Consider the following 14,452-nt stretch of genomic DNA (forward strand, 5'->3'; position numbering starts at 1 on the left):
AATATGTTTTATTGATTGGTGTTTGTGTCTCCTAATATGATTCTAAAATTTTTTTGTACTTTAATTAGTCATGTATATATTTATGACATATTGTATTGTGTTCTTAGATGTTTATACATCCACTATGAAATAAATCATATGTAGGCTCCAGAGCAATTCCCCTTGACTTCAAATTCAAAGGAAACACTGATTAGATTTTGAATATCTATTACAAATTACATGTCATCTCTTTTTTATTAAATTCCTTCAAAGTATTAACTACATGCTTCACATCCTTCATGAACATAAACTGCAAATTGACTTTTAAACCTTGAGGTTGTAACTTGAATTACTTTTTCTACTAATAAAGTGAGATTTTTAGTTTCTCTTTAAACCCCAATTTTGTCTTGTATACACTCAATTTGTAGAATAAAAATTAAGGAGTTGGTCAAATTTAATTAAATGTTAGTTGTAATTTGTTCCACTCCAGATGTTACCCATTTTCTAATCTTATCTTAATTATGATTGGCAGCCTTCGTACCTCGGAAACAAGTTACCTGAATGAGGCGTTTTCATTCTACTCAGCCATCCGTCAGCGATCCTACTATTTTCAGGTCAATAAAGAGGACAGGTAAGTTACTGTAAGTGTTTTGGGAAATGCAGACACAATGCTTTTTAGTAGGTTATATTCATTGTTGGTTTGGGTCTCAACATGGGATTTGGTGATAGTCCGAAAAATATCAAATCAAAGTAACATTTAACAGTAGCAAGTACATCAAATAAAAATGTTTAGATGTTTCTATCCTGAGATTAAAAAGTGAACCATAAAGTGTGGATTTGTTTGACTTGACAAATCTTTTTTCTCTCTTGTCTTTTATCAGGCCAGAATTAGTAGTGAAGAAGCTTCGATATTATGCTCGCTACATAGTTGTCTGTTTACTGCTGAACAAGATGGACCTCGTCAAAGTTTTGGTTCAGGTATGGAAGCAACATCATTTTCAGTAGAGCATGCCATGTGACCAAACATTTTACTTTGACTCCTTTTGGTAATCGTAGAATTTGAGAACCCTTCCATAAGTTCATCTTGTCATTCCTAGCTTAATTTCAGTGTTTCAATGAGGAATATTGATACACATTTACAGCAGTTAAGCGACGCTCGACAGGCCATCTCTAACTTAATGTAAAAGGAAGAGTGTAGGATTCCAGTAGGAAGTATCATGCATCAGGATGCCATTAAGCTTACCAGTCTTCAAACACTCATAACTTACTCATACAGATACCTAGTGGTGGAGGCTTTCTCTCTGTGACAACCATAGTACTTAAAAGATTTGATAGACCAAGTCAGCAGGGTCATATGATTGAAGAAAGAAAGTCATTGCATGGTGAGAGAGGTCATGAACAGCCACAGTGGAGCTGCTTCCCTCTTCAATCAATCAATCAAATTTTATTTGTATAGCCCATATTCACAAATTACAAATCGTCCCATAGGACTTTAACAGGGTGTGACATCCTCTGTCCTTAACCCTCAGCAAGAGTAAGGAACTAGGGCTGTGCTAAAAAAAATCGATATGGCGATATATCGTGACGTCGTCATGCCGATGCACGCATCGATGCAGATGCTACTGTATCGATACGGCATTAAATGCTTTGACGGCCGTCTTGAAAACGAAACTTCACCTATGGTGTAGTGCACAATAATGCCAAAGGGGGCAGCATAGGCAAAAACAGCACACGTCTCAACTCAAAACAAGCAAGGAAGAAACACCGGAAAAACTGGCGGAGTTATTGCACGTGAAATGCTTTGCTCGCAGTCTGAATTTGGCCGCTCAACATGCGCTCGAGACGCCCACTGTTTCTTACTTATTCTCCACTGAGGTGTGGAAGAATGCCAAGGAGCTGTGGACCTTAACTGAAGCGGACCTGGCCTGTGCTGAAGATGAGACTAAAGCCCTGAAGCCGCTAAAAAGCTGCAGCACTCGTAATGTCTGAAGAACATTATAGCCACGCTGCATGCCCAGATGTGCAACTGCGCTCATGTTCAAGCAACAGACTCGGCACTTACGAGGGAAATTAAAAACACCGTATCCGGGGATCTTGGGAGGAGATGCGTGAGCGACAGATCCATGGCATTGCCTTTTTTTTATATTAGGGTTTGGAATGATAATTATTTTATTTTACTTTTAAGATCTTTTAATGGCCCGAATTTTAAGTATTTTGAGTGGTGCGATCCCTAAGACTTCGCCTTTGCTGTTATATGGAATAATAAAGAACAACTGTTGTAGTCAATTCTGTGCAGGACATGGTCATTATTCAAAAGCAACGTGTATCGTGATAGTATCGTATCGTGGCCTCTGTATCGCGATACGTATCGTATCGTGAGGTTGTAGGCAATACCAAGCCCTATAAGGAACTACTACTAAAAACCCTTTTAACAAGGTAAAAATACGTACCTCAGAGAGAGCCACATGTGAGGGATCCCTCTCCCAGGACGGAGAGAAGTGCACTCACTCTTGTGAGAGATTAAATTCATGTTGACTTGATTTAGCCGCTTCAACACTTGAACTACTTTTAAAGAGAGCGTCTTGTCCACCTGTAATGTTAGCAGGCATAAAGAAGGGGCGAGGTGTTTTGCTTCTGTGGAATGCATTGCAATTGAGGAATACTCGTCAGGTACTATACCACAGGGAAACTTTGCTTGCGATGAAGCTTGTTATATGATTCAGGATTTGGGGATATCGAGGTAACTTCAAGTTGCACTCATTCCTACAAAGCTGGTTCATGGGGTAAATCACCATGGTAACCTATGGTAACCTGTGCTAACCATAGTGCTAAACCACTGACCTGCTCCGAAGCAGGTTAAGTTTGTGATGACTTTCCCTATTTCCACTCGTTTTTAAACAAAGACTGGCACATTACTTTGTGCCAGTCAACAAGAGACTCTGGTCCGCCGCTCTTTTCTAGTCACCCACATGTAGAACAGATCTTACTAATAACTTACTGAATTTATATTTATGTTTTCATGGATAGACCGGGCTTTACTTCATCTGTATCAGTGAAGTTGAAATAGTGTTGTGTCATAATTGAGGGGAAGAACGTCTCTCCTGTCTACAGGAGTTTGTGTGTGTTTGTGTGTGCTCGTCTATGTCTCTCTTCACACAAACTGACGATTCGATTTATTTTGTTATAATTGATGATGTCAGTTCATGAATCAAGATTGTTCTGGTCATTTAACTCTGACGTCCTGGCTGTGTGCGTCACGTCTCATCTCATTTTGTTTGTGGCAGGTAAACTGCATGTGTGCCAGCACACCTGTGCAAGGGACACCATTGCTCCCTGTGGTTTTTACCATGAACTTTAAACAATGGTAATCAATGATAATTTAAGTATATATGGTAATACTAAACATCTGGAATTTTACCATGGTTAGTTGTGAAACCGGTAACCATTTCATCTCTTATCACCATTATCCTTTTTCACGATACATAAGGCGATTAGAATAGAAGACAATGTTAAGTAAGTATGGTCATATTTGACACAGCTGCACCAAACTCTATTCACAGTCCTTCACTGAAATACAGTTGCAATCAGAAATATTCAACCCCCTCACCTCAATAGACATTATTGTGATGTGGATGACAGATAATGACAATAAATGACAAAAAAAACTCATCAAACAACAAAAGATATTTGTTGATGCCTATTTTAGTTATTTTGACAACAGAAGTTGACTCAACTTTGAAGTTCAAATGAAAAATGTTACTCTTTCAGTGCATGTGCAGTATTATTCAACCCCCCAGCTTCAGTACTTTGTGGCGCATCCTCTAGCTTTTATAACTTTTAAAAAAAAATCGGTAAGTGCGGAAAAGCTTCTTACACCTCTCGATTGGAATCTTTGCCCATTTTTCAAGTGCAAAAGCCTCTAGATCAGTGAAGTTTGATGGCTTCCATGCTGCAACTGCCTTCTTTAAATCCCACCTAAGATTTTCAATCAAATTTGAATCTGGTGACTGTGAATGCCACTCCAGGACGTTCCAGGATCTTTTTCTCAACCAAGCTTTGGTGGACTTGGAGGTTTTGCTTTAGATCATTGTCTTGCTGGAAAGTCCAATGATCACCAATGTTTAATTTGTCAACAGAAGGCATCACATTCCTCTTTAAAATGGCCTGGTATTTCTGTGAATCCATGATGCCATGTACACAATAAAGATTGCTATTTCCTGCCGCAGAAAAACAGCCCAACATCATCTTTGACCAACCTCCATGCTGGACTGTGGGGATGGTATTCTTCTGGTCCTAAGCCTGGCCTTTCACACGCCAGACATACTGCTGGTCCATACGTCCAAACAGTTCCAGTTTGGTTTCATCAGTCCATAGAACTGACACCCAAAACTCCGTAGTCTTATCCAAATTCCTCCTGGCATATTCTAGTCGACTTTTGATGTTCCTTGTGGTCAAGAGCGGAGTTTGTCTTGAAGCCGGCCATGAAGTCCTTTTTTATTCAGTGCACGTCTTATAGTTGCCACTGACGCTACAAGTGTGTCAGTGGCAACTATCAGGTCATCCTGTAGGTGTCTTGCAGTCACACAGGGGTTTATCTGAGTTGTTCTGACTAAGTTGCTGAGGGTCCTTGATGAAATGTTGGGCTTTCTTCCACGGCTAGGCAGTTTTGAAGCTGCTCCATCAGTTTTAAACTTCCTTATAATGTTCCCAATTGTGTCTCTTGGAATATAATTTTTTGGGGAAATCTTCTTCTACCCAAGGCCTTTCAGGTGTGATGAAATAATCTCCTCTCTCAGCTTTTGTGGAAGCTCCTTTGTCTTTCCCATGATTGCAACTCACCTTGAATACCTTCATGGGTGGGGTTTATATATGCATCACAGCTGAAGCAAATGAAGGATCGGTATAGAGTTCCCAAAGGCTTAATAATGTTTCAACTCAACTTTAGGACAAAGGAACTGTCAGACAGCTTTAAAAACAACAATATTATATAGGGGTTGAATAGTTGTGACATGGCTATCTTAACTAAATATACTGCTACACACAATTACTACATCATGCATTTTCCGTGTTGATTTTCTGTATCACTCAACTCATAAAGAAGTCATCCAAAGCAGAATCTTGCTCAAAAAGCAAGATTCTGTCAACTCTGTATTTGGGGGGTTGAATATTTCTGATTGCAACTGTACATCACTCCATCCAAGCAGACAAAAAAATAGCAAATTTTCTGGTCATCATCTACCTCTGCATTTTGAATATTGATTACCCAGTTCATACAGCAATTACCCACAGCTACTGAAGAATAAAAAAACAAAGAGATAAGGATAACCCTTTGTGCAACATTGGAATTAATGCATTGGCTTTAATAAACTAAATCAAAACTATGATTATTGCTTCCACTTCCACTCAGAATACTGAGACAAGTTGATTTCCTACATGAAATAACTAATGATTATTAACTTATTAACTTATTTGTTAATAAACCTAATTGCAGCTGGAGTCTCCTCTGTTTGCTACCTGCAGGAGTTATCTGAGGAAATTGAAGATTACACACAGCGATTCAACACAGAAGATCAGTTGGAGTGGAATCTAGTTCTACAGGAAGTGGCAGCTTTTGTGGAGGTAATCAACTCTCCAAATGTTGATCAACACAGTACTTAATCTTTTGGCTTATTCATTATCCAACTTGCATGATACAAATAGTAATTTTCTGGATAGAATTGGTCTCACCTGTGCTTCTCTTCATGTGTTTGTGCAAAACAGGCCGATCCAGTGGTAGTACTGAATGATAACAATTCTGTCGTCGTCTTCAGCAATCGGATGCTGGAAGGAAGTGCACCTCCATTGGAACAAGGCATGGTGGTTGGCCAGCTCATCCTTGCAGATGCATTGATCATCGGCAACTGTAACAACCAGGTTTTAACCGATTAATTAAAAGTTTAATAACAGTTCCTTCTGCTTAATGTACATCAACACAGTTGTGTTGTTGTATAGAAGCTAGGTGTGCTTATTGGGCGAAACTAGTTTTTAAGATTGCTTACAAACAAAGAATATGAAATTCTGTCAGGATTTCATTTTATATTGCCCCTAGTTTTACAAGTGCACTACAGTATGAAGAATATCACTTGTTTCTTTTTTATTATTGAAATTGATGTCCTTATAGATTCATACAATGGACTGCTCCTGTTCTAACACACGTTTTCTAACCACAATCATTAGTGGAGATGAAACGGTTTGAACATTTTATTTCACCATTACAGTGACCAAAATGTTAACTGTTATTAATATTATTGTTGCATTGTTAAAATATGCTGTAAAAGTTTTATATTGACACACTATAAATTAGCTCAACTCAGATGTCAGGGTCGGGACAAAATGTCAGCGTTGGTTAAACGTGCGCAACTTGAGATGTCGCAATAATGAAGTAAAAACTCGATATCTAAAGAATGCCTAAGGGAATTTCTTCAAATTTGGTTTTAACGTTGGCTGCCAGAGTTCAAGGGCTCACTGTGACTCTGGATGATAGGCGCTGGACAATGAGTGTGAAATGCCTAATGCCTTCAGAGTTTGCTTAAAGACTCGAAAGAAAATGTCTACCCGATCAGTCTGCACGGTCTTTGGCAAGCCATAAGTGGTGAAAAACTTGATTAGAGCTTTAGTGACGGCTGCAGCTGTTATCGTTAGTAGGGGGATTGCTTCAGGAAAACGGGTGGAAACACACATTTTGAGTAAAAATGGATTCCCAGATTTGGTTTTAGGCAATGGTCCTACAGCTTAGACAAGGACATGCTTAAAAGGTTCACCAACAGCAGGTACAGGTTGCAGAGGAGCACGGGGCACAGGCTGATTTGGCTTACCAACAATCTGGCAGGGACTGCAAGTCTTACAAAAATGCACTACATCTGATTTCAGTCCTGGCCAGAAGAACTGTTTAACAACACGGTTGTAGCTTTTGGTAATGCCTAGGTGACCTGACCACATGTGTTTATGAGCCAACGATAACACCTGCTGCCGACAGTTAAATGGTTTTGTATTTATATAGCTCTTTTCTTGTCTTGATGACCACTCAAAGCGCTTTACAGTACAGTTTTACATTCACCCATTCACATACACATTCATACAGTGCATCTATTCGCAGCACTTTGTTATTCTATGGGGGGCCATTAAGGGGATTCAGTATCTTGCCTAAGGTCACTTCGGCATGCAGATGGGTCAGACTGGGGATCGAACTGTTGACCTTCAGGTTGGAGGACTTCACTTCTCTGAGCTTTAATGATAGCCTCGCGAGTTAGCAACAATGGTACAGCAGCTTTCTGTACCACCACCAGAGGGCACTTCTTCCTCAGACAGAACAGAAGCAAATAGAGAGTCAAGTCAATAACTTGGGCCGGTTTATGGGCCTGAGCTCTTGTTACAGGGTGATTTCCGGCTAAATCCTCAGTATTAGGGATGGGAATATTAACATCGGGAACTGGGTAAACTCTACCTCCTGCTATATCATTTCCCATGATTAAGTCAATGCCATTAATAGGTAGGCATGAACGGGCACCCACCGTGAAAAGCCCAGTCACTATTCCTGACTTCACATGAATCTGATGCAGAGGTGCGGACACAAAAGGCATGTCAATACCCCTTACCACTGCGCTTATATCAGAATGAACACTTAAGGGCAGAGCAGCGGAGAGAATAAGTGACTGCATGAAGACTCGCGGTTAAAGGAATCCCGTTTATTAAAAACAGTATTATGTAATAGCGTAAACTCGTCAGCAAGATTGGCATGCTGCTGTTGGGTGGAAACGTTGTTTTCATTCAGATAAACAGTGGTAAGCTCAGGCAAACAGTTTTTAAACTCCTAACAACATTAATTCACGCATTGAGGAAAGATCGTCAGCCTTGCATGCTGCACACCACCGGTCAAAAGGATCCCTTTCTCTATGGCAAAGTCAAAATAAGTCTGGCTGGGTACTTTTCTAAGACTGCGAAAACGCTGCATACAAAATCACTCTTTTTTACATCTTTCAAATTCACATAACGTTGGGTTGGATACGAACACATCTAAAGGCTGAATTATAGTCCTGCGACTGCAACCGCGGAAGGCCATGCAGCTGCATCGACGGACTCGTTTTGGTTTATACTTCTCTAACGTGCTGCGCGTGTTGCAACGCAATTCACCGCCAGAACCCTAGGCGGAGTAACGTTTTTTTTCAAAGACAAAACACACAAAGAAGAGACGTCTTCTTCTTCATCGACTGTTTATTAACATCGCCACTCCGGCTCCTCATAGCCTATTTCTGGCGGACAAATCGGCCAGTCAGTGACGGGTTATACAAGTGGTCATACTTTCGGATCTCTTCTGCCAAGTGCTCTTCTATTTGGTCCATATTCGTTCTTCTAAATCTTCCGTGATTTCCGCGTATTGTGGGGCATGAAACCGGAAACTAGACTCCGGACGGGATGTAGTAAGCAGACCAATCACAAGCCTTGGGGGCTGCGTGAGGCTCGCGTCGTTTTGTCGTATAGTTAGAAAAATTGGCCGACGCACGAAAGCCCGCAGAGGGCACGAAAGGGGCGTGTTGCGTGTCTTGCGTCCATGCATGCGTGAGTGCAACCCGACTATAATTCGGCCTTAAATCGCAGCCATCTCAAAGACACACCGCAAAATACACAGTACAGTACAGGAGCATGATAGCTGCAGGCTCTGCCTTCTTTTTTATAATTCGAGACTCTGGGAACCACAAGTTAGCTATTTAATTATTTAAGAGCAAAATTATATATTGGGATAATATTATACTATAAGCTTTTTAATATACAATGGGCCTTAATCATTAAGGGCTTTTAATGTGAGTTGTGGGATATTGAATTGAGTTTTTAATTTTTCAGGGTGCCAATACTGAGAAAATAAAACTGCTTTCAGAAATCCACTGAACTCTGCAGATCCTCCTTATTTTCTGTGTGATAGGCTCTGGAGTATCTGCAGATGTTCTCCGCCTTTCCGCAGAGTTTAAAGTCCATAAAAAAGTCAGGAGAAGTGAGAACACAGCAGGGGATCCCCCTTTGACAGTGGGGGGTATGATGGCATTTCTAACATAATCCAAAAATGAAAAAAAAAAAGAAAAAAAGATATCCTGATGATATAAGTACAAGTAGAAGACACAGACTAAGATGCCTAGAGAGTTGGTGGCGATGAGAGCCGACACGCGTGTCTTTGAGTAAGTCATGTAAATCATTTGATTTCTGCAGTGGAATTACTATGTCACCTACTGTAAGGAATGCAGACCGGTGTGCGGATCCAATAGCACGACTCGGAGACACAAGAAGGTGCAGTTAACCAACTTTACTGTTAAATGACGGTACACGTTAAGGCAGTCCAAACACGGGTACGTGAATCCAACAGGAGGCAGGCAGCGGCAGAGTTTGTAATCCGTTAATCCAGCAGGGAGCAGACAGCGGCAGAGTTTGTAATAGTTTCGGTCCAAGGTCGGTACACGGGCAGGCAGTCGATCACAGTGCAGAGTATCCGGCAGGGAAAAGGCAGAGACGTAACTCGTTAAGCAGGCAGTGATCGGTAACAGGAGAGCTATCAGAAGTAAATGCTGGAACGCTAAGAACATGGAGAAACAAAGACGAACTGGCAACGCAACACAGGAACACACAGACTAAATACACCAGGTGATGAGGACCAGGTGCAATCAATCGGGGAGGAGCTGACAATCACCAAGGTGGAATACACACACGAGGGAGGGAGTGAGGAGTCTGAAACGAGAGGAGAGGTGAGTAAACAATAACAACACAGAACAGAAGAATAAGTTATAAATATCAAGCCAACTCAACTTAATAATCGGGACTGGACATAACAGTACCCCCCATTAGGGACGGCACTGGACGTCCCAGGCTGGTCAGGATGTAGATGGTTGAAGTCCCGAATGAGGTCCGGGTCAACGATGTTCTTTGTAGACACCCATTTCCTCTCTTCAGGACCATACCCCTTCCAGTCTACCAAGTATTGCCGACCGCGGCGGCGAACTGCCAAGAGGCGTTTGACCGTGTACACCGGCCCTCCATCGACGATCCTCGGAGGAGGAGGGGGCTTGGTGGGAGGAACTAACGGGCTCTCCAATGCAGGCTTGATCCGGGACACGTGAAAGGTGGGATGTACCCTCATAGAACTGGGCAGCTGGAGTCGCACTGCAGCGGGGTTGATAATCTTGGAGATGGGGAACGGACCAATAAACCAGGGAGCCAACTTGCGGGACTCCACACGTAGGGGAATGTCACGAGTAGATAGCCAGACTCTATTGCCTGGTTGATACGTGGGTGCAAGGGTCCGTCGTCTGTCCGCCGCCCTTTTGTACGGACAGAGCCTCTTAGAAGGACCTCCCGGACCCCACTCCAGACCCGACGGCACCGATGGACGAACCTCTGAGCAGAGGGGACATTGACCTCCTCCTCTAAGTCGGGGAACAGTGGCGGTTGGTAGCCATCAATCAATCAAATTTTATTTGTATAGCCCATATTCACAAATTACAATTTATCTCATAGGGCTTTAACAGGGTGTGACATCCTCTGTCCTTAACCCTCAGCAAGAGTAAGGAAAAACTACTAAAAACCCTTTTAACAGGGTAAAAATATGTAGAAACCTCAGAGAGAGCCACATGTGAGGGATCCCTCTCCCAGGACGGACAGAAGTGCAATAGATGCCACGTGCAGGAGAACATCATCAATAATCAAAGTCTCTAGCAGCATTTGATGAGGGTAGACATCCCGAAGGACAACCCCAACATGACATGCCAAGCAGTCCCGCTGCAAGCACAGTCCATGCTCAGCAACCATCTAGACCACGATCCACCATCCCGACCAGACGCCACTCCAGTCCTCAGTCACCGTCCACCGCCGACCACCAGGACCCATCACAAGCCACCACCGCGGTCCTGGTCCACCGCCCGTGCCCAATGCCAACGCGACACAGGGTCCGCCACCAGCACCACGATCAGCACACATGACTCAGAATCCGCCACAATGGATCCACCACCGCGACCCCCGGTGCACGATCCACAAACCGCAATCCATGGTGCGGCCACAGAGGCCCTGGATCTGCGGGTGATAAAGCAAAGGGATTCCAGGGAAGGGGGATAGGGATGGAGAAGAGGAAGGAGAAGCTGGAAAGAGAAGCTCGGTGTGTCATGTGTCATAAATTAGAACAAGTAACGTACTGGCGCACTAATTAGCTCTAACTATAAGCTTTATCAAAAAGGAAGGTTTTGAGCCTACTTTTAAACGAAAAGATGGTGACTGCCTCCCGAACTGAAAGTGGTAGATTATTCCACAGCCGAGGGGCTTGATGGCTAAAAGCTCTGGCTCCTACTCTACTTTTAGAGAATTTAGGGACGACAAGTAGGCTTGAATTCTGGGAGCGGAGTGCTCTAGCGGGTTTATAAGGTACTAACGGCTCTTTAAGGTAAAAAGACGCTATATTATTAAGGGCCTTGAAGGTGAGGAGGAGAATTTAAAATTCTATTCTAGATTTAACTGGAAGCCAGTGTAGCGACGCTAATACTGGAGAAATGTGCTCTCTTCTCTTTGTTCTCGTCAGGACACGTGCTGCGGCATTTTGGACAAGCTGTAGAGTCTTTAACGACTTACTGCTGGAGCCAGATAATAATGAATTACAATAGTCCAGTCTCGATGTAACAAAGGCGTGGACTAGTTTTTCTGCATCTTTTTGGGAAAGTACATGTCTAATTTTTTTAATATTACGCAAGTGGAAAAAAGCGGTCCTAGAAATTTGTTTTAAGTGACTATTAAAGGATAAATCAGGATCGAAGATCACTCCCAAGTTCCTGACTGTTTCATTGGAAGCAAGGGCAATGTCGCCTAGCGCAGCTATATCATTAGATAATGCATCTCTAAGGTGTTTGGGGCCAAGTATTATAACCTCTGTTTTGTCTGAGTTTAATAAGAGAAAATTGCGGGTCATCCAGGTTTTTATGTCCTTGAGACATGTTCGAAGTTTAGTTAATTGATTACTTTGTTCAGGTTTTATTGACAAATATAACTGGGTGTCATCCGCATAGCAGTGGAAATTTACCGAGTGTGTCCTGATAATGTTTCCTAGTGGAAGCATATATAATGAGAATAAAATTGGGCCGAGCACAGAGCCCTGTGGAACACTATGGTTAACTTTGGTGCGCACAGATGACTCATCATTAATTTGCACAAATTGGGAGCGATCAGAAAAATACGATTTAAACCAGTTAAGGGCGGTTCCATTAATGTTAATTAACTGTTTGAGTCTTTGTAATAAAATTTGATGGTCAATTGTGTTGAATGCTGCACTGAGATCTAACAGAACGAGGACAGACACAAGTCCCTGATCTGAGGCTATTAAAAGGTCATTAGTGACTTTTGCCAAGGCTGTCTCTGTACTGTGATTGGCTCTAAACCCCGATTGAAAGTCTTCATATATATTATTTTCCCGGAGAAACTCACACAGCTGATTGGCAACAACTTTTTCTAAGATTTTAGAGATGAAGGGGAGATTAGATATTGGTCTGTAATTGGCTAAAACCTCTGGGTCTAGGGTGGGTTTTTTGAGTAGGGGTTTGATGACAGCTATTTTAAAAGACTGTGGTACATAACCTGATGATAATGACAGATTGATAATGTTAAGTAACGAACTATCAATTAGGGGCAGAATTTCTTTAAGTAATTTGGTAGGAATGGGATCTAAGCTACAGGTTGTTGGTTTAGAACCTGAGATTAATTTGGTAAACTGATCACGGGTGATCAGAGAGAAGCTGTCTAAGTAATGGGTAGGATTCTCAGCCATTTCTGAGATCTCTGTTGTTGGGAGGGTATTAGTGCCAATTGAGGGCAGGAGATGGTTGATTTTATTTCTAATAGTTTGAATTTTATCATTAAAAAAGGTCATAAAGATATTGCTATTTAGGGATCGAGGAATACTGGGTTCAGTGGAGGTGTGACTCTCTGTCAGCCTGGCTACAGTGCTGAAGAGAAACCTGGGGTTGTTTTTATTCTCTTCTATTAGTTTTGAATAGTAGGGGCTTTGTGGAGAGCCTTTTTCTATTCTTTAACACTATTCTTCCAGTCTATTAGATTTTCAACATTGTTGCTGGAGCGCCACTTCCTTTCTAGTTTTCTTGATAATTGTTTTAACTCATTTGTCTGGGAATTATACCACGGAGCTAGTTTACTATGTTTGACATTTTTCTTTTTTAGAGGGGCTATTGAGTCTAATGTTAATCGTAATGAGTCTGCAGAGCTATCGACGAGGTGGTCGATCTCAATGGAGCTCAGGGTTTTAAAGAATTTGTTGTTTATATCTACTGCTAATACGGGTTTAAATGTAATTGGGATTATTTCCTTAAATTTAGCTACAGCACTATCAGGTAGACATCTAGAAAATTAATTTTGTATTAGTGGCATATATTCAGTTATTGAAAAATCAAAGGTTATTAAATTATGGTCTGATAGAACTGGATTGCGCGGAAGTACTGTTAAATTTTCAATTCCGACACCGTACGATAATACAAGGTCAAGTGTTTCGTTACCACAATGAGTAGGTTTGTGCACACACTGACTGAAACCAATAGAGTCTAGTATTGAAATAAATGCTACGCTAAGGTAATCTTTATTATTATCAACATGAATATTAAAGTCACCAACAATAATAATTTTATCGGTCTTTAGGACTAAGTTTGATAAAAACTCAGGGAATTCCTTTAAAAATTCAGTATAAGCCCTGGGAGCACGGTAAACTACGGCAAATATGATTGGCTGTTGGTGGTTCCTGGATTGGCGTGGAAGACTAAGAACCAGACATTCAAATGATTTGTAGCTGAGTTTAGGTTTAGGATTAATTGATAGACTGGAGTTAAAAATAGCAGCAACTCCACCTCCTCGCCCAATTTCTCTAGGAACCTGTGAATTGATATGACTGGGGGGAGTAGATTCATTTAGACTGACATATTCATCAGGATGCAGCCACGTCTAAGTGAGGGACAATAAATCTATGTTGTAATCGGAGACTATTTCATTAACTAAAAGAGCCTTTTTTTCCAGTGATCTAATGTTTAAAAGACCACATTTAATAGTCTGGGTTTCCTGTATTATTTCAGAGGTTGTTTTAATTTGTATTAAATTTTTGTGTGGAGTTCTCGCTCTGTTATTGTTTAATTTCAATAATTTCATCTGACGGTGAACAGACACAATCTCTATGGGGTTGTGTGACTGATCCAGAGGGAGCGCAGAGAAGTGTTTAGCACTGCAGCTCTGCTTCCTGGTCCCAACTATGGGTTGTCATGTAATAGACTGAGTAATATTCCTAGATAAGAGAGCTGCTCCATCCCAAGTGGGATGAACGCCGTCTCTCCTAACAAGACCAGGTTTTCTAAAAAAAGTTAGCCAATTATCTATAAAGCCCACGCCGTTTACAGAACACCACCTCGACAGCCAGCAG

At 41.6% G+C, this 14,452-nt stretch overlaps 1 protein-coding gene across 5 annotated transcripts in view; it reads left to right on the forward strand.

Annotated features, from left to right (window-relative positions):
• scai (suppressor of cancer cell invasion) overlaps window positions 1-14,452 on the forward strand; it is a 62,005-nt gene that overhangs the window by 14,174 nt on the left and 33,379 nt on the right. For 3 of the 5 annotated variants that reach the window (XR_008342360.1, XM_053447665.1, XM_053447664.1), the window contains 4 exons: window positions 512-610; window positions 861-957; window positions 5,500-5,598; window positions 5,740-5,892. Coding sequence is in view for 4 of the 5 variants with exons in the window: in XM_053447665.1 (XP_053303640.1) it covers window positions 512-610; window positions 861-957; window positions 5,500-5,598; window positions 5,740-5,892 (448 nt within the window). In the remaining variant the exon portion in view is untranslated. Of the gene's footprint in view, window positions 1-511; window positions 621-860; window positions 958-5,499; window positions 5,599-5,739; window positions 5,893-14,452 lie in introns of all 5 variants that reach the window. The other 2 variants (XM_053447666.1, XM_053447667.1) reach the window with 1 other exon arrangement.

The sequence above is a fragment of the Pleuronectes platessa genome, chromosome 19 (assembly GCF_947347685.1).
Source record: "Pleuronectes platessa chromosome 19, fPlePla1.1, whole genome shotgun sequence".
Lineage (NCBI taxonomy): Eukaryota > Metazoa > Chordata > Actinopteri > Pleuronectiformes > Pleuronectidae > Pleuronectes > Pleuronectes platessa.